We start from the raw sequence: 19,061 nt of genomic DNA, 5'->3' as shown, positions 1-19,061 counted from the left end.
CTACTTCAATAATATTGACTATTAAGTAAATATTTTCATGTCATTATTCGTAATTTATACCAAACACAAATTGATGCTCAAAAAGCTTTTAAAAAAGCACTTCTCAAAGGTTATTACTCTTGCTCGGACAAGAGAAGCCATCGACTTTGATATCTTCATCTACAAAGAGGGCATGAGGATTATTTATTCCTAAAAGATGTAAATTGTAATGCACTAGTATCAGGAAAATATAAATATAAACTGTTTTCCATTCTTCTTTCTCATAAAATATGTTTTCATTCTTCATTAAGTTTACAAGAGATATAATATTTTCTTATTACTTATGTTATAAAAATATAATTAACAGTTTAACAGTACGTAGCTTATTAAAGAAACTATGCTCCTTTCTTTGAAGAGTCTGATCAGGCAAGAACATGTTGCCAAGTCTTATTGATCATCCATGAGTCAGTTTGAAGAAGTTGTAGATTTGAAATAATGATGATTTATTAGTACTCCATATCAATGACTACATTATTTTAAAAACACATTAAGCAAAAAGTTGTGATATTTACCTAAAAGTCATCCAATATTGCCAAATAAATCATAATTAATTTGTCCATTATTTCACCAATAGAAATAAATAACGTTGGGATATTTACCTACATCGTTACAAATTTTAGAGCCCTTACCTTTTCGTTAATTAGCGTGATGTGCCCTGAAATATTTAACAGAATTCAAATTAAAATGCAGCATCAATTGTCTTTAAAGCTATTTCCAAGGTATGTACTCAGAGTGAATTGTTTAATTAAGCCTGCTCCTTTTTCTATTTCTTGGTAGAAAATCTGGAGGTAAAGGGCGTATGTGGTTCTTTCCAGGTTTACAGTATTCAATGATTAAGAAATTAGTGAAATTGTGTGTCATCAAATCAATTTTAGGACAGAGTTTTCTTTAGTTTCCATCTGTTTTCCACTGCCTATAGTGGAACAGAAATGTGGCAGCAATCGTCGATCCCCGACCCTGTAAAGTGTAAACCTCAACTATAAATTTATAGGATTTCCTCATTCGAATATCCCATTCACAACTCTTCTAATTACAATTCGTCTACCTCTTTTGTAAAGTCAAAATGATCTCTCTCAAAAACAATTGCATTTTTCTCTGCTTGGTTTTGCTATTGCCTACGCTTTGCTACAGCGGAAATTATGTTTCCAGAGCTGCCTATTACAGTACCCCAGATGGCATGGGGATACCAAGTATGCCACTTTTCACCTTCCAAAAGAATTGTCAATTCTATTTAAATATATAGTCATCTCCTAATTATGTATTACTACGTTTTATGGTGATAGTTCGCTTTATCTAATTGTGTAGGTACATAAACTTTTTGGTTGACCTCATGTCAAGACTTTAATTCTAAAAATTAGTAGTACTTATCAAATCAATGTCACTTATTTTGACAAACAGTGATTAATTTGAATTTCAAAATCAACTTTTAGTGTCACATAAGAATGAGAAAATATAACTAAATTTAAGAGGTCCCTAACATATATACACTTCGTAGGAGCATCATCTAAATACATAATCTTAATCCCTCCCACTAACACACACAAAAATAATCAAGTAAATTAAACTTGCACTAGCTATTTTAAACATTTAGTTGTACATTTTCATCAGCCGGAGCGTGTGGTTATGGAGAAAATGGCAAAGATGTCAACAATGGGGAGGTTTGTGCAGCCTCCAAACGGCTTTACAAAAATGGAGCTGGATGTGGAGCTTGCTACCAGGTAATTAATCTAATCCTTGTTCTTCTTATTTAGTTTAACATGTTTCACATTATTAGGTCACTTATTAACTACAAGTACTCATTGATTAAACTAAGTTGGATTATTCTAGAAATTCAACAAAAACCGGCCGCAGTTGACCGACCGACGTCGGTCTGTCAAAAAACCGGCCGAAAACCAGCCCGGAGTCGGTCGTTTTTTCAAAATATTTTATTTTTCAATTTTTTTACAAAAACGACCAACTTTGATCGGTCTTTTTTTTTGGCGCAAAAATGCAGGAAACTATTTTTGCATCCCGTGAAATTTATTTTTAAAGAAACCGACCAAAGTTGGTCGGTTTTTTATTTAAAATTAATATTCAAAAAACCGATCGAAATCAGTCAGTTATTCCGGTCGGTAAACAACCGATTTCGGTCGATAATTTTATTTTTTAATAAAATCGACCGACATCGGTCGGTTTTTCGCTCGAAAATGCAATTAAAGAGTATAAATAAAATAAAAGACAGTTTTTAAATAAAATGCATCAATAATCTAGTGGTAGAATAGTATCCTGCCATAGTACAAACCCCGCTTCGATTCCCAGATTGTACATTTTTTAATTACATAATTAAAAATACCGACTGACTTCTCGGTCGGTTTTTTCGGAATTTTTTTCTTTTTTGGAGTTTAATTCACTGACCGAAATCGTTCGAAAAAACCGATCGTCAAAAATTGGTCGGTTTTCGATCGATTTTTGCCAATTACTGACCAACATCGGTCGGTTTTAACAGTAGATTTTCCCTTTTTTTTTAAGTAGTGTATAGCATTGATAACAAATAAAATTTATAGGTAAGGTGCAAGGACAAGGGATTGTGCAGTGACGAGGGAACAAAAGTAGTGGTGACTGATACTGGAGAAGGACATGGAACAGACTTCATTCTCAGCTACCGAGCCTATGCTAAATTGGCGAAGCAGCCTAATATGGCTCAGCATTTGTTTGCTAAAGGAGTGGTTGAAGTAGAATATCGTAGAGTTTCTTGCAAATATGGAAATCTCATGCTTAAAATCCATGAACATAGCAAGTACCCTCACTACCTTGCTATAGTTGTTATGAATCAAGGTGGTGCTACTGACATTCTTGCTGTCGAAGTCTACGAGGTTCGTCTCATTTTACCGCTTCGTCGAAATTTTTTACTCATTCAGAGGCGGATGCAAAGCATTGGTACCGGGTTCAACTGAACCAAGTACTTTTGGCGCGGAGCATAAACTTATGTGTAAAAATTCAAATATTACAATATATAGCAATATGAACCCATAACTTTAAAAATACAATGAGTTCAATGCTAAACACTTTACAGGTTGAACGCATAAAATTTAAATCCTAAATCCGCCTCTGATGTCATTGTATATTGGACGAGCTTACAAGGAATACTTAATTACCTTTCATGTTTATGTGAGCCTACCTTGGCATATATTTAATATATGTTGATGCAGGAGGAAACAAAAGAATGGATATCAATGAGGAGGGCTTATGGAGCAGTGTTCGACCTATCGAGCCCACCAAGTGGAGAACTTAACGTGAGGTTCCTAACAAGTGCTGGTGCTGAAACCAAATGGGTGCAGTCTGATAAGGCTGTAATTCCTGCTGAATGGAAAGCTGGGGCTACTATTGAGACCGATATTCAGCTCTCGTAGACATGAAAATAATAAGAATATAGTACTAAGTATTATAGCATATTATAAGTGGTATTTGGTGATGTCTCAGCTATCGGTTGACAGATAAATTTATATATAGATTAGTTGCGTATTAGGGATCACCCTCCGTGCACATGTACAGCAAGCTGCTTTAATTAAATACCGTCTTGAGTTATCATGGCTTAATTAAGTTATTGTACTTCGTTCGCTAATATATATGAATAAATCTCTTCACTGTTGTATCTTGTTGAGTTATCATGGCGTAAGTTCTTGTGCTTGGTTCTCTAATAGAACTATTAACTAAAACATATTATGTAAAATGTTACCTTAAAATTTATGTTTGCTAATTGCTAGTTTTCCACAAGTATGAAAAGTTGTAAGACTTTATAACATCCATTCTAGTGTGGTTAGATTTTCCAACAGCTCAAGTACTTAGAACAAATCTGTTCTACAAATCTGTTCTTTCCACAACTGAAGCTATCGCTATAATCACAAAAGAAACAACAGATTGTAACTTCATATCGATAGATTCATTAAATACGGTACTAGCATTTTATGTGTGCTCGAGTATACCATCTTCCAATAATAAGGATTGAATTCTACTTCTACACCTTGTTGAAAACAACTTCCACTCGATGTCATAATCCCTTTTTATTTCACTTGGAAGTCATAATCCTAAATATTATATTGATGTAAGACTTGGGCGAAGTGCGACAATAGCAACTTTTAAGCCCCTATTTAAAATATATTCACAATTTATAATGTACTTAAAGATTAGTCAATTCACCCAAACTTCAGGACTAAGTATCCTGAATTCGAAAATTCAGGACTCTGTGTCCTGAATTTTTGAGTTGCTAATTTGAAATTCAGGACTAAGTGTCCAGGTACCAGACATCAAAAATTGACTTTATCCTGAAAACATTTTCCGGTACCAGACATCAAAATTTGACTTCCTCCTGAAAAACACTTTCCTCGAATATGACTTCTCTCATACAAAATACACTAGGTTGCCATTTGCAATAGGGAAAGAAGGTAGATACCGAAACTATGCAGCATGATTCAAGGATGGAGAAAGGAAAGCAACATTCTGCAGATGCAGCTAAAAGCAAAACGTAAGGAGGACAAATATATTGCAGAGAAACACCTTAAATCAAATATGAGGAAATTATTCACCTCAACTTGAAATAAAGCTTTACAAACCCCTAGTACATCCGACCGCTACACTCTGAAGATCCACAATAGCATTTCTTCACCTTGATATTGCCATTGGAGTCATGTACCTGATCCACGGAATAATTATAATGGTAACTGAGCTCCGCCAAAGGAGGAATGTTATCTGCTGCAAAGAACATGATATGAGGCATTTTCTTATCTTCGTGATCATAAAGAACGTTTTGTGCATACAAGTTAGGTGAACAACTGTGATTGATAAATCGCCCGACATTTCCACACTGAGCTGCATCAATTGTATAACCACCCTCTTCTACTACCTCACTTAATTCTGCTTGTGCGGAAGAGTTCACAGAACAATCACTATAGTTCTGCCCAATATCAAACAGGTATTCGTCACTACCAATTCTTCGTTCTGCTTCCTTGTCTTCAAGAAGCTCTCCTGCATACTCACAGATAAAGGTTCCTGAAGGAATAGATGTTAAAGCTCTCACACCCCATCCCCTTGAATTTGTCTTAAAGATCTCAAGTGGAATTTTAATACCGTGTTGGCCGACTCTATTGTAGCAAGAGGGGGGACATTTACAAGAAGGACCACATTCATAGACAAGAGGCTTCACTTCAACAATAGCTCCATTACGATTGTATGGGATCTCGCCTCCATTTTTAACTGCACATGAGCACTTCTTGGAATCAGAACATCTACCGATACAATCACAACCTTTAGGAGGAGACGGCTGGAACCAGTCAGGATATATCATCTTCTTGATGTAAGTGAATGGTGGAGGTTTCTCACCACCAATTGTGTTCACAGCACTTATCGGGAGTGTATCCTTTCCTTCTGTAATGTCATGGACACAAACACCATGCCGCACTTTGGACTTTTTTGATGACTTCACTTCTTTCCAAGCAAGCTCTGGTTGTCCAGGAACTCTCACCAACTTAAACATAAAAACCATCTTACCCTTTGGCCCTTGTTCTGTCCAAAAATTATCAACCTTGTACAACCCATCATAAACATATGTTGTCACTACCTTAACTTTACCATCCACGGATTCAGAGGTTTTCGTCTCCTTGGATCCACGAATCACCCGAACAGGATTCTGAACTGATATACTATTCTTCAAAGCTAAATTACCTCTTTCAAGCTTCTGATCTTCAGGAGTTTTGACCTTACCTACCACATTTCCGCCTTGCCCAGAATAAATCAATACATCAGCATCTTCCACAGCATCATCATAGACCCCTGAAGAAACAATACTAATCGCGATCAGCATACCTCCCTGCTTCATGTAATCTATACCAGCCTGATATAGGCGATGAACCCCCACAATAGCAAGTTCCACCCTGTATTGGAACTCATCTCCGACTTCAACTCCAGGAACTTCTCCCAGTATGTGCTGACCTGTGTTAACTTCTTTTCCTTTTGCCTTGATGATTTTTGCTGCTTGAAGATCAATTCTGTTTGGCCCCTGCCTCGGTTTTGCTTCTTCAGGTTTTGATTTTGACTCTTCTTCTTGCAAGAGCTTTCTACAGATGGCCTGAAACATACGAAGAGTCTCTCTAACTTTAGTACGGGCATCACCGTGACTAGAACTGTTTGGACCAAAAGGTGGTAGGGTCACGTCAAATTCACGTCGTCCTTGTCCAACGGGAGAATCTTCATGTAGTGCTTCCCTATTCAAACTGCAAGCTCTGTCGTTGCTGACAGCCTGTAAAGCAGATCCTTCGTCATCGAACACAACTAGTGCCTTTGAAAATCCATCGGTAGCTTCGCCACCAGAAGCTGATTTCTTCTTACCCCTAGGATTACTTTTTCTGGCGACAGCTTTAGCCTTCTTGCGCCAAGACAGAGGAGACTTCTCATCTTGGTTTCCACTCACCGCACAACCCACACTAGTTTGCTTTCCCTGCCTCCATGGACAGTGCGGCTCGGCCATCAGACCTTGCACAATTGGCTTAACTATTTCATGCCCAGAACCACAAGCACTGACTGCAGTCTTTGACAGATTGTCTTTGACCTGTGAGACAACAATTTCATTTCCACTCACAGGGCCATCTAAACTCTTTTTTTTCCCTTGCTCCCGTGCACAATACGGCTCAGCACCCTGCGTAATCGGCCCAACCATTTCATTTCCAGAACCAAGAGCACTACTTGCAGTAGTAGCCTTTTTACTTTCATCCTCTGAATATACAACAATCTCCTTTCCCACAACTCCTGCATCATTCTCCTTTTTCGTCATTGTCTCGGGCATAACCACAGTTCTTTCCATCTGACTTCTTCCATCAAAATAATTTTGGATACCTCCCTGTTCTTCGCTGTGAACCATTGTTATTTGCTCCAACACCCTATCTTTGGGACTAGCAATGTCCCTCTCTCTCAGAGAATCAGCCTCCTCACTTTCAACCAACCTCTCTTGCAATGCCCCAGTGTCCGTAACATCTCTCAGTGTCTCAATCACTTCATTCTTTATAACTGCCTTATTGAACCCTGCCACATCCTTGCTTTCTTCAGTAACACCATAGCAATTATGTTCAGTTGGCTTAGGAGCATTTGTTCCACAAAATGGAGGGAAGTCACGAACAGCAGATACTCTTCTTTTGCGGTACTTATTCTTTGTCGGGGAGGAGGCATACTCCATAACACTAATTAGCTGCTGAGGTGGTGACAACATTTTGACTTGACTAACAGGACTTGGTTCATCAGTCGCACCGCTAATTTCCCGCACAGATGTCTTGTGTCCACCACCAACATTTTCGACCGAAGATAAACTTCTCTCTTCATCAACTCCCTTCACTAAAGTGTCACTCTGGATGTCTTCCGTTTCCTTGGAAAGCTCCATTTCACTAATTTCAAGATCTTTAGGCAACTCAAATCCAAGCGATTTATCGTCACTTATGTTTTCTCCCAACTCATTTGCTATTGCACTCGTGTTTGTCGATACCACTTCCCCTATTAACCTATCCAACTTTTCATGCTCTTCCATGTTAACTAGAGAGTCCACAGCTTCAGCCGACCGTGATTCGATCTCACTGTTAGAATCTTTAACAACATCAACCAACACAATGTTAGCCATATCTTCATTAGTGGACACAACGGCATTTTGTTCATGATTCAAATCAACTTTTGGAGAAATTTTACCACATCCTGGAGGAAAATCTCGTACTGCTGAGACTTTCCGAACTTTATATTTTGGTATAATGCCCAAATACGAGGAGTGGTAACCATTTTCTGACAGCCGCTTCTTCACGCTCTCATTGGATAACCCATCATTTGACACGGACGCCATCCTTGACCAACTAAAGAGAAATCCTTTTTTTTTATAAGGTAAGATAAACGAAGGAGAAATCCTCTGGATGCTAAGAATCCTGAAACAGAAAAGAAGACATTTGCTTTAGTAGAGATGAATCATGAATGAGGTGAAGCACTTTCAACTCTATCTATTTCCTCTTTGGTCCAAAAGCTATCTGTTTAGTATAACAGAAAATATTTTGCAGAAGAAGTCATTTTCTAGTGTTTGCAACAGCAACAGTTAGGCCTCAAACCCAAGCAAGTTGGGGTCGACTATCTGAATCCTCACTATCTATACTGCTCAATCTATGTCCATCTCAGTCCAATATTACAAAAAATTAGTCCCTAACACTAGAGGTATCTGCATTTCGTACTGTTGCATAAATCACCAACAAGACAAACTTAATCTTAGCTAGTTGGTATCACCTATACAGTTCTTTTTCCTCCACTGTGCTATATTTTTTGCTTAATTAACATGAAATCCAGAGATTGAAAGAATAACTTTCTTCAATGTGATTTGAGGTCTACCTCTTCTTCTTTCCGTCCTTTAATTCCTTGCAAATATTGGACATAAAAGAAACATCCTAACATGACAAACTTAATCTCAACTAAATGATAACACCTATACAGTTCTTTTTTTCTATTATGCCATAGTTTTTGCTTAATTTTGCATGGAATCCAGAGATTATAGGTCTTGCAAGACAACTTCCTTCAATGTGATTTTAGGTCTACCTCATCTTCTTCAATCCTTTATTCACCATGGTTGTATACCTATGAACAGGTGCATCGGTAGGTCGATGTAAGACATGTCCAAATCATTTCAAGTTCCCTCTTTCATTTTATCCTTTTTTTGTGCTACTTGCACCTTCTGCTGAATTTGATAATTTAATCTTATCTAATCTTATATGATTGATCCATCTTAGCATCTGCATTTCTGCAACATTTATCTTGTGGATATGTTGGACTTTGGAGGCCTAACATTCACTCCCATACAATGTGGCTGGTCTTACAACCATTCATTGTGGTATTTGATCATAGGGAATTCTTTTGCAATGAAAATATTTCCTCTCAAAAGGGGAAAATGACTTCCTTCACTTATATACAAAAAATTATTTTCCTTTACGATTATCCAAACTCATACTTCATATCACTTGCTCCAACCAACATTTAGACATTATTGTAAGATTTTGATACTGAAAATATCATGAATAATATCCATTTTATTGGTATTATTATCAGTTTTAGGTGAATATTTTTCACTGACCAACCAAATACAACAATAACAAACTCAATGTAATCCTACAAGTTGGGTCTGAGAGGTTAGTGTGTACGCAGACCTTACCCCTACCTTCAAGAAGGCGGAGAGGTTGTTTCCGGTAGACCATCGACTTAGGAAAGGCAAAAGGAAGAGCAACAACAAGCACACCAATCAGAAAACCGAAGCAAAAATACAAAACTAACACTAGGTACTGCATCAGAAAGCCGAAACAAGCAACAATAAGTAATAGCATAAGTCAAGGAAATACAAAAATACACAAATAACACTAAGTCATGTACTAAACCTACTATTACAGACAAGGACAACGATCGGCTACCTATCCTAACCATTTACCTTTATTCTCAATCTTCACACCTTCCTATCCATGGTCATGTCATCAGTAAGTTGGACTAACGCCATATGTTGCTTAATCACCTCTCCAATGCATCTTCGGCCTGCCTATACCTCTTTAGGCCCTCCAGGGCCAACCTCTCACACCTCCTTACAGGTGCATATGTGTCTCTCCTCTTCACATGACCAAACTATCCAAGTCTCGCCTCCCGCATCTTGTCCTCCGCAGGGGTCACACCCACCTTGTCCCGAATAACCATATTTCTAATTCTATCTAAACTGGTATGCCCGCACATCCATCTCAACATCTTCATTTCAGCCACCTTCATCTTTTGGACATGGGAGTTCTTGACTGGCCAACATTCCGCCCCATACAACATAGTCGGTCTGACTACCGCTCTATAGAACTTACATTTAAGTTTTGATGGCACATTCTTATCACACAAAACATCGGAAGTGAGCCTCTATTTCATCCACCGCACCCCAATACGATGTGTAACCAAATACTGAAAAATAAGTGAGAAAACCACTTATTTCATCGAAAACATTTTTCAAAAATTAACATTTTCTTCAAGCGAACACATTTGTTACAAAAAAAAAAAATTATCACAAGCTTAAGCAGTAAGAGGTCGTTTGGTAGCTGGTTAGGAGAAAAGTTATCCATGTATTGGGGGCAATATAACTTATACAATGTTTGGTAGCCATTAGTTATTTTGTACAAAATTCAGCATAATTAATACAATGTTTGATTGTCATTTTACAATTCTACAAAAATAATACATGTATAAGTTATGAGCCGATCTGTGTATTATTTTATGCGGGGTAGAAGATGGAATAACTAATACATGTATTAGTAATACGTGTATAAAATATTGAAATGACAAATTTACCCCTATCACTTTACACATAAAGGCTTCCTTCGATAGATTGATCTGTATCAAACCATTTGGAGAGCACTGATGCCACACTGGTCGGCTCTTCCTCTTCTCAATCTATTAGAGACAAAATCAGTAAATAAGTATTTAACTTTAAAATTTATATAATGTGTATCAATTTCTAATACAACAAACCAAATATTCAAAAAAATAATCCATGCGTAACTAATCCATGTATAATTAATACCTGCATAACTAATCCCTGCATTACTTATTCCTTCATAAATAATACATGCATAATTAATACATGCATAATTAATACATGTATAACTAATACTTGCATAACTCTAACCGGCAACCAAACGACCCCTAAGAACTTGGGAGTTAAACTCCACTACAAGACTAAAAAAGAACAACGAATAGGAAGCAGTAAATTCATATCCAGTTACAAGGGTAAAAAGGGAAATGAAAGCAAATCATTCTCTCAAATGAAAATAAAGCTACAGTTAGTACAGAATAAAATTGCACATAAGGGTTTGCATGCTTGAGATAAAAGATAATAAGAACAAAAACATACCAATTTTAAGGATGAACTTCAAAATTGCTCTTCAGATGATAGATAATAACTTAAGGAACTAATTGTTCTGACAAAAAAACAGAGAAAAATGATTATGAAACTCAAGTTGAAAAAATACAAATTTACATAAACAACTCGATTCCATAATTGAATTAAAATTAAAATACAGAGAAGAAGGAAGCTATTAAAATTAAAATACAGAGAAGAAGGAAGCTTACAGTAATGAGTTTCTGGATCCAGAAATGAATTCAAATTTGAAGGGCGTCAAATTAACAATGGATCTAAAAGTGGGTTTGTGAGATTTGCATGGTAAGAGCAAGAAATTAGGGATTGATTGAAGGGAATGGTATCTGCTTACTTGGTCTCTGTAACCGTTTGCTTTGTTTTCCTAAAATTGTCTTGGGAGAAAGACAGTGAAATAGAGAAAAATTAGGGGCACTTTGACATTTGCAATTGAGCCCTCCGGCGTTTGTTTTAATCTTACTTTTCTCCAATAGAGACGATTAAATTGCACTAAACGCTCCTTTTAAGTTATGACTATGCAAAGAACATGCTTTCTTTGTCTAAAACCTAGCACTTAAAAACAGAATATATTGTAAAAATCGATACTCCAAATTTTACCATTGTTGCTCTACTTGTCTCTTCATTTAGAGACAATTTCAAAAACCTTCCCTGAAATTTTAACTTGTAACACATGCATTCCGCATTAGCAAATCATATTTATGATTTGAATTTTATTGGTTCGAGTTCAAGATTTTATCACAACTTATTGATTTATTGAATTCAAAATCTATTATTATTTGTCTTATTTAGTTCCAGGGCAAAGGTAACGTTGCATACATCCTACCCTCCTCAGATCACACTTGTGTAATTTTACTGGTTGTTATTGTTGTTGTTATTGTTGTTTGTATTTGTCTTATTTAGTTAAATCTGTAACATACATACAGAATATTAGCTAAAGCTACTAAATTGAATGAACCTGTAATATCCACTCTACATTCAGTTGTTGCACGCAAAGTTCAAACGATTTCAGTTGTTACACAAATGTCTCTTCTTATATATTTAATAATACAACAAAATTATTTGTACCCTCGTAATGGACAAGTTTGCGCCTACTAACTTATTTAATGTATTTGCTATAGTGGATGTATCCATTAATATGTGCTAAGTAAGAAAATCTGATATAATAAAATTTTAAAATCATAATAATGGAAAAATACAAAGTTTGTTGTCATTTTCGTTTTAAACCATCTAAAGAAAACATAGTGCTCGACACTAGACCTCAACCAGGCCAAACTAATATAAATCAAAAGAAATCTAAGACTAACTCATGCAATAGGATAACATGACCAACCTTCACAAATATGCCTATGTATTCAATCCCCGAGACATCTTTTGACCTCGCTGATATTAAGTCAACTCATAATGTCTATCGAGCGATATATCCATAGACATTTCCAAAAATCAATAGTGTTAATTCTCCCAAACTCACCTCTTTACTAGAAAGAAGATTATCTTCAAATCTAAATCAACTATTACTTGCCATGGGTAGTCAATAAAACTAGTGTCCTGAAGTCATTTTTAATATGACGGCTTAAATATTTTTTAATAGAATATATATATCTACACACATATGTGAAAAGTTAGTGTCACCTTAATCTTTTCGTTCTTGTTATTTGTAGTGTCATATTTTACAAGACATAAAGCGTTTAAGTTCACAACAAATATCTAATAATAATATTTATTATATTTATAAGTTAATTCAAGTTAATAAGATATTGCCCACGTTTTTATAATATATTATATTGGATCTTATTGAAAAAAATTATTTATTAATATAAAGATTTGAGTAGTTTAATTCAAGGTTCTAATATATTTCTACTATTAACAAGTAAGGAGTCTTTTTTCTTTTTTAAAAAAATATTTTGTACCTTTTTAATAAATTTTGATATTTTAGCAAAAATAATATTATAAATCTACTATTCAAATTTTTTTGGGGCCCCAAAAATTTTGGGGACCTAAACCAAATGTTTTACAACCTCTCCTTGTGCTAACCTTTCCATTTACTAAAGTCCTATGGGATCTCTTCCTCTTTTGCTTATCTCTACTATAAATATTACTCCCTCCGTTCCAATTTATGTGAACCTGTTTGACTGGGCACGGAGTTTAAGAAAAAATGAAGACTTTTGAAATTTGTGGTCCTAAACAAGTCAAAAAGGGGTCCAGAGTATTTGTGTGGTTATAAAAGCTTCTCATTAAAGGTAGAATTATAAATTTAAGCAAAATTATTTTCAAATTTAGAAATGGGTCATTCTTTTTGGAACGGACCAAAAAGAAAATAGGTTCACATAAACTGGAACGGAGGGAGTAGTTATTTGTAGTTCTCAACTTGTATTCGCCGCTCGAACGCAAAACTTGTAACCAATCAAGTTATGTGGTACACCACACAAATAAGAACTTTTATTACTTTCCTATTTTTTTTGTTTGCCAATTCTTGCGTTTTGTTTGATTTTATAACGATTTAATTGAATTTCAATGTCTTTAATTAGTGAAATTAAGTGATCACACCCAATTATGCATTATAAAAAGGACTAAGCGGTCGCTGCAAAAATAATCAGGTTCAAGAGTACGGAGTCGAATCCCACAGGGAACTAACATATTTGCTACAACTTTCAGTATCACTAATGATAAGCTCAAACAACTTTCAGAGTTCAAGATTTGATTTGTAAATTAATAAAAATTACTTAACTAAGAAAAATGACAATAAAAACTATCAACTAGCAAGAATGAGGTTGAATCAAGGATAAAAAGATCTAGGGTTTATGATTTCCCCAATTGCCGAATTAATTCCTCACACTTTAGCTATAATCTCGCCGCAACACTCTCTAAAGATGATGAGTTCTTGTTTACCGTAATTATCTCTCGATCAAATTACGATAATTTACTAGAAGTATTCTCTCGAACTACTCTAGCTGACAATTCGTACAACTTATAAATATCGCGCCAAAGCTTCGTTATCTCTAATACCGCTTTTAAATTCAAGTAATTAATCTCTTAACTTACTCGAAAGTGGCGTTGTTCAACAACAATCTAATCAAGTGTTCTCTCTCAAGCAACACAAGATAACTAGACACGATTAATCAAGGGTCCTTCAATTAACCACAAAAAACACATAGTTGAACAATTAAAGAGTAAAAATGGCTCAATTATATCAAAATGCAATCAAGACTTCATCCAACAATTGGTTCCATCAACCCTAGATGACGATTTTAGCTACTCATAATTGTGTAAATAATAATAGTAATATCTAAAAATATTAAACTACAAATTAAAGGAAAGCGGAGAGAAAAACTCGATTGATTCGTACTTCCAAAGTGTTCTGTAACCTCTTGCCTCTCTAATAATATCTCCCCCTCCCCCCTTCAAAATCTAACATTAAGAGGTATTTATAGGGTTGGGGCCGAAGTTTACACGTCCACAAATAGTGAGGAAATAAGATTGGCTCAGATAACATCGTCGGCGCGAGGCACTGTCAAAGGCACCAATGTTTCTGCGCGAGGCACTATCAGGGGCGCTAATGTTTCTGCGCGAGGCACTATCAGGGGCGCTAATGTTTCTGCGCGAGGCACTATCTGGGGTGCCAATGACAGTGCACTGGACAATGCCTTGCATTGTCTATGGCCATGACTTTTCATTGCCCTGCATATCTTCTTTTATTTCTCCATTTTATATCTCTAAGGTACCATTTCGTGCAACTTTTCTTCAATTCATGTCCAAGCATTCCTACACGTAAAATAAGCTCGATTATGCTCAATTGTCGTACAAATTAGCATCCAAACAACAATAAGTAGGGTAAATAATGTCAAAATATATGGAATTATAGCACGACATCAACACCCCACACTTAAACGTTGCTCGCCCTCGAGTCAACCAACTCAACACTTCATCTTCAATGACCTAACAACCCACACATTCACAACACATTACACCTATGACCATGGTTGATAGCAACAATTAAGCTCTAGCATATGCAGTCAAAATACACTTCCCATACTTATGCCCAATTTCAAAACATCCAACACATGAACAACATGATTATAACAATCCTAGCCTTGAAACTAACTCAATGTCACGATGCACCCGAGGCTCGAATACTTAATCTAACAGAGAAGTCTAATAATGTTACATATCCTTTGTGAAACCATGTGCCCTCACAATAAAACAAAAGAGTAAGCAGTCCACACATTCAAATCACATGATCGAATATAATTTAAGGACTCACACATATGAAGAAAAAGAACTCTCTCAAATAAGTCACATGCACGTAAAAGGTACCATAGGTTATCCCATTATATAAACCTCTACTAATGTAGGCCCGCTCGGTCTGAAATCAACTAGGACTTTATTATGGTTATAATGTGGGCTAAGGGAGGGGTAGGATATATTTGGTATATAGTGCCTCACTCTCCTAAGCACTTTAACACATCACGCATTCAATTTTAAGCGCAATTCCTTCAATCCACTTCAATCATCACAAGATAGCTCACCCCAAAATATTTTTTCTTCTTCTTTACACACTACTTTATGTCACATCCACTAGCAAAAATAAGAAACCTTTATTTATTCAATTATTCTTCTCTTTCTTTTTTGTATTTTTGCCCTGCCGCTAGTGGATTTTATTTAATTCTTCCTTCTATTGGTTCCACTCAAAAGCTACCCCAAGTTTCCTCATTACTTCTTTCTAGCGCTCTTTTTGCAAGTCAAGTGATTTAAGAGGTCTAAGGATCAAAATGATTCAATTAAGAATAAATGGGGATAGGCTTGTAATGCCGGTGCCAAAAGAAAGGATTATAGGCCCAAAAGGTTGATTAGGGATGATTTTATTTGTGATAAGCAACAAAACTCAAACAATATCAAAGAAAGCCTAACATCACTTTTCAAACCGAGCAACACCTAGGATTTCATTTTAATTCACATTCCGGGCAAGTTCTAGACTCAAATGTAATAACATGGACTATACAAAGAACTCACTTCACACATGGCACATGACTCACTAAGAACGGTTTCATTCAGACTCTCACTCAAACAAGTATTCACAAAGCCAAGAGATATATTAAGCATAAAGCACAAAGTAAACACAAGTCAAGCAACCAAGACATAGGAGTTATACCACATGCTATTCATTTTTACCAAGGCATCATCATATATTTAAAGCTAAGGGAAGGTGAAACGCATGCCAGAACCTAAGTATGCAACTATCAAACAAGTCAAATGGTGCAAATCACATCAGTTCTTCTCCTTTATTTCCTACATACTACTCTAAAAGTAAAAATAAAAAAATAAAATTAAAACTACTACCCAGTTCAAGTTACAACCCATAAAAAAGAACCGAGGCACGAAGAAAAACCATGAGGGATTATTACTACCTAAGAAAAATAAAAGACATATTTTTGTATTTTTTATTTTCTATTTTATGATTTTTTTGAATTTTTTTTTAGCATTAAATCCCTCAAGAAAAATGTCTAGGAGATCCATCGTCAGGAAAAGTCTATTTTTTCTGTTTTTTTGCTCTTTTTTAAAAATAAAAATAAAAACAAAAACAAAAACTACAGCTACTCAATATTATTCTAATGTATACTAAAATAATAAAATAAGAAGCTAACAATAACGAAAATAAGAAGTTAGAATAAAAATATAAGAAGCTAGAAATTAAAAATATAAGAAGCTAATATGGTTACTAATCTACTACTACTATGCACAACGAGAGTTACCCACCCCACACTTAAACCATGCAGTGTCCCCAATGCATAATTAAAGTAGAAAGGGTGAATAAGAACTCCCTGATCAATCCTCGAGATGATGGCCCCCATCGAAGAAGGCTCGATCAGCCTCATTCCAATCATCAACGTCATCACCCAGATCCTCACTAGTGGCATCAACCGCTGGATCAACCTACTCCTCGTCACCCTGACCGAATGCTTTGGAGTGTTGATATCTTCCTCTGGTGGCACTCTCTGACCCACAGCTAAACCAACCAATCGTTGTACAGGTATGGTGAGAGGGAACCACTCAGTCAGCTGGGTCGTCTCCTCTGAAGTAGCATGCCTACCCCCAATCCTCAACTGCAAATCCATCATCCCATACAAATGAGCCAGGGCGCTCTCATCGCGAGCCTGACGCTCCGCTGTAGTCAATGTCGTATCATCTTCCTCATCTGGCCCACAGATAACAGCAATGTCGGTAGCTCGAGATGTGGCTAGAATCAACATGTCAAGCTTGGGCTCCTCATCCACTTGCTTTGTATGCAAATATTGCGCAAGCAGATTCACAAAGAATATCCTAGTAAGTGTGCCCTTTCTAGATTGTGTCATCTGGCTACGTATCAATTGGCCCACATTCACCGGCCACCCTTTTATCAAGAAATACACTAGACATACTCTCTCTCAAATAACAGCAGAATCATGATCACATAAAAGTAGTCGCGTGTTCACCAAGCGCAACCACACTTTAGCAATCTTCGTAAACTTCACTTTGGGAAAAGAAGTACGTGTGTTGTATCTCTTGTCCCGTGTCCACACCGCATTCGAATTAACACCACAGAGTTTGTGCCTAATATCTATGTAAGCAGGTCAGTCAATAAAGTCACACAACGGACTACATGGGACATCAGGGGCGTCCAAAAATCTACATAATACGCTAGCCGAAATATCAATAAGCCTCCCATGAATAGGTACTAATTGCTCCTTATCCTCAAGGTTCCACCCGGCGTAGAACTCGCGCACTAAGCTAAAGTTTGCCTCTCCCGGATTTTTAAATACAAAACCCACTCCTAATTCATGTATCTTTTACCAAATCTGAGGGTAACGGGACTTCAATTTGTGCTTTATCAACTGCAAAATCAGGGAGATATGAGTTTGGGAGACACTTCCTGTAAAATGCTCTCCCAGATGGGGGCATACTCTTTATGCCATACTCACGAGCCACTCTTTCTTGAGATTGTGCCCCGGTAGAAGCAGAAGCCACTTGCTTTCCTTTACCACTTTGACTACCAAATATAGCCTCAACTCTATTCCGTTTCTTTGCATTGGGCATGACGAGGTGGTCTTTGCCTTTGGTGGTGCCTTGGCCTTAACCGGTGCCTTAGAACTAGCTGTTGGACGAACCATGTTGTACGTACCTGTCAATTCATGCCAATTGTCAATGCCTGAAAACAACAACTATCACAAAAATAAGGTCGGAGTGACCCCACATTTAAAGCTCTAAGATATGCTAATTACTTTAAACCATATGCTACTCAGACCTCGCCTTCATCAAGTAAGCGTATTAGCATCTAAATTTGGGCACTGCACATAGCCCGTATGTCATTGCAAACACACTTTATCAATCCACCCTGACTTCGTAGAGTCACCCCATACTTAAGTTTTCATATCAATTATGCTCACCAAACACAAAACAACCAATCCCGGAGACTCAGACTCCAAGTAGGACTAAAATCGCCAATTGTGTGTGAGTTTCTTATGGGTAAAGGATTTCTCCACCCTCCCAAATCGGCTTGGGAATCGAGAGTGAAACACTCATTACAACAATCACAAGATATCCTATGGGGTATTTGGGGTTGGGAATTATTTTAGCACAATTGCACCATTGTTGCACCTTGTAGGGCATATTACCCAACAACTAGAAATTACATAGAAAAGATAGAATAGATGAGAGAGAGATAAAGAATCAAACCTGGGAATTGAGAGAGAGGACGAGGCAGTGGGGTGGGGACTTGAGGAATTTGGAGTTTTGTTTCTCTGTGGGAACGGGGCAGTGGGGTTGGGAGTTGTTAAGCAGAAGGTTGTGATTTGTTTTGTTTGTTGGCACTGTACCTTTGTGCTAAGCAACACAAGATATGATAAGATTGCATATTTGGCTTTGCCCCATGATGGCTCGGTGTTTTCTTGTTCGTTTTGCAACAACTATTTTAGCCCCGAGCACATCTTTCTTCCCTATAGCTAGGGGTGTTCGTCGGTCAGTACGGTACGGTATTTAGACATTTCGGTTCGGTATTTTCGGTATTCGATTTCTTAAAATGCTATACCAATACCGTACCTAATTAAATTCGGTA

The 19,061-nt window shown here is 36.7% G+C and overlaps 2 protein-coding genes across 6 annotated transcripts; one reads left to right on the top strand and one right to left on the bottom strand.

The window, feature by feature from the left end:
• Positions 1-1,052: 1,052 nt before the first annotated feature.
• On the top strand, positions 1,053-3,666 carry LOC107785272 (expansin-like B1). The gene is made up of 4 exons (XM_016606534.2): positions 1,053-1,229; positions 1,648-1,757; positions 2,583-2,891; positions 3,228-3,666. The coding sequence occupies exons 1-4, from the start codon at positions 1,103-1,105 to the stop codon at positions 3,426-3,428; spliced, it is 747 nt and encodes a 248-aa protein (XP_016462020.1). The 5' UTR covers positions 1,053-1,102; the 3' UTR covers positions 3,429-3,666.
• A 799-nt stretch (positions 3,667-4,465) lies between these two features.
• LOC107785273 (uncharacterized) lies at positions 4,466-11,517 on the bottom strand. 5 transcript variants are annotated; one of them, XM_075243541.1, is made up of 5 exons: positions 11,170-11,349; positions 10,952-11,018; positions 10,390-10,491; positions 9,503-10,005; positions 4,466-7,967 (listed from the first exon to the last, which is right to left on the bottom strand). In XM_075243541.1, exon 5 carries the CDS (start codon positions 7,886-7,888, stop codon positions 4,631-4,633), a length of 3,258 nt encoding a protein of 1,085 aa, XP_075099642.1. In that variant the 5' UTR covers positions 7,889-7,967; positions 9,503-10,005; positions 10,390-10,491; positions 10,952-11,018; positions 11,170-11,349; the 3' UTR covers positions 4,466-4,630. The 5 variants fall into 5 exon arrangements, with proteins under 5 accessions (XP_075099642.1, XP_016462024.1, XP_016462021.1 ...); XM_016606538.2 differs by lacking the exon at positions 9,503-10,005 and having other exon boundaries at positions 4,466-7,641; positions 7,741-7,967; XM_016606535.2 differs by lacking the exon at positions 9,503-10,005 and having other exon boundaries at positions 11,170-11,517.
• Between the last annotated feature and the right edge of the window lie 7,544 nt (positions 11,518-19,061).

This window comes from Nicotiana tabacum, chromosome 22, assembly GCF_000715075.1.
Source record: "Nicotiana tabacum cultivar K326 chromosome 22, ASM71507v2, whole genome shotgun sequence".
Taxonomy (NCBI): Eukaryota; Viridiplantae; Streptophyta; class Magnoliopsida; order Solanales; family Solanaceae; genus Nicotiana; species Nicotiana tabacum.
Note: the sequence above shows the minus strand (reverse complement) of the source record. Positions and strands in the feature narration are given on the sequence as shown.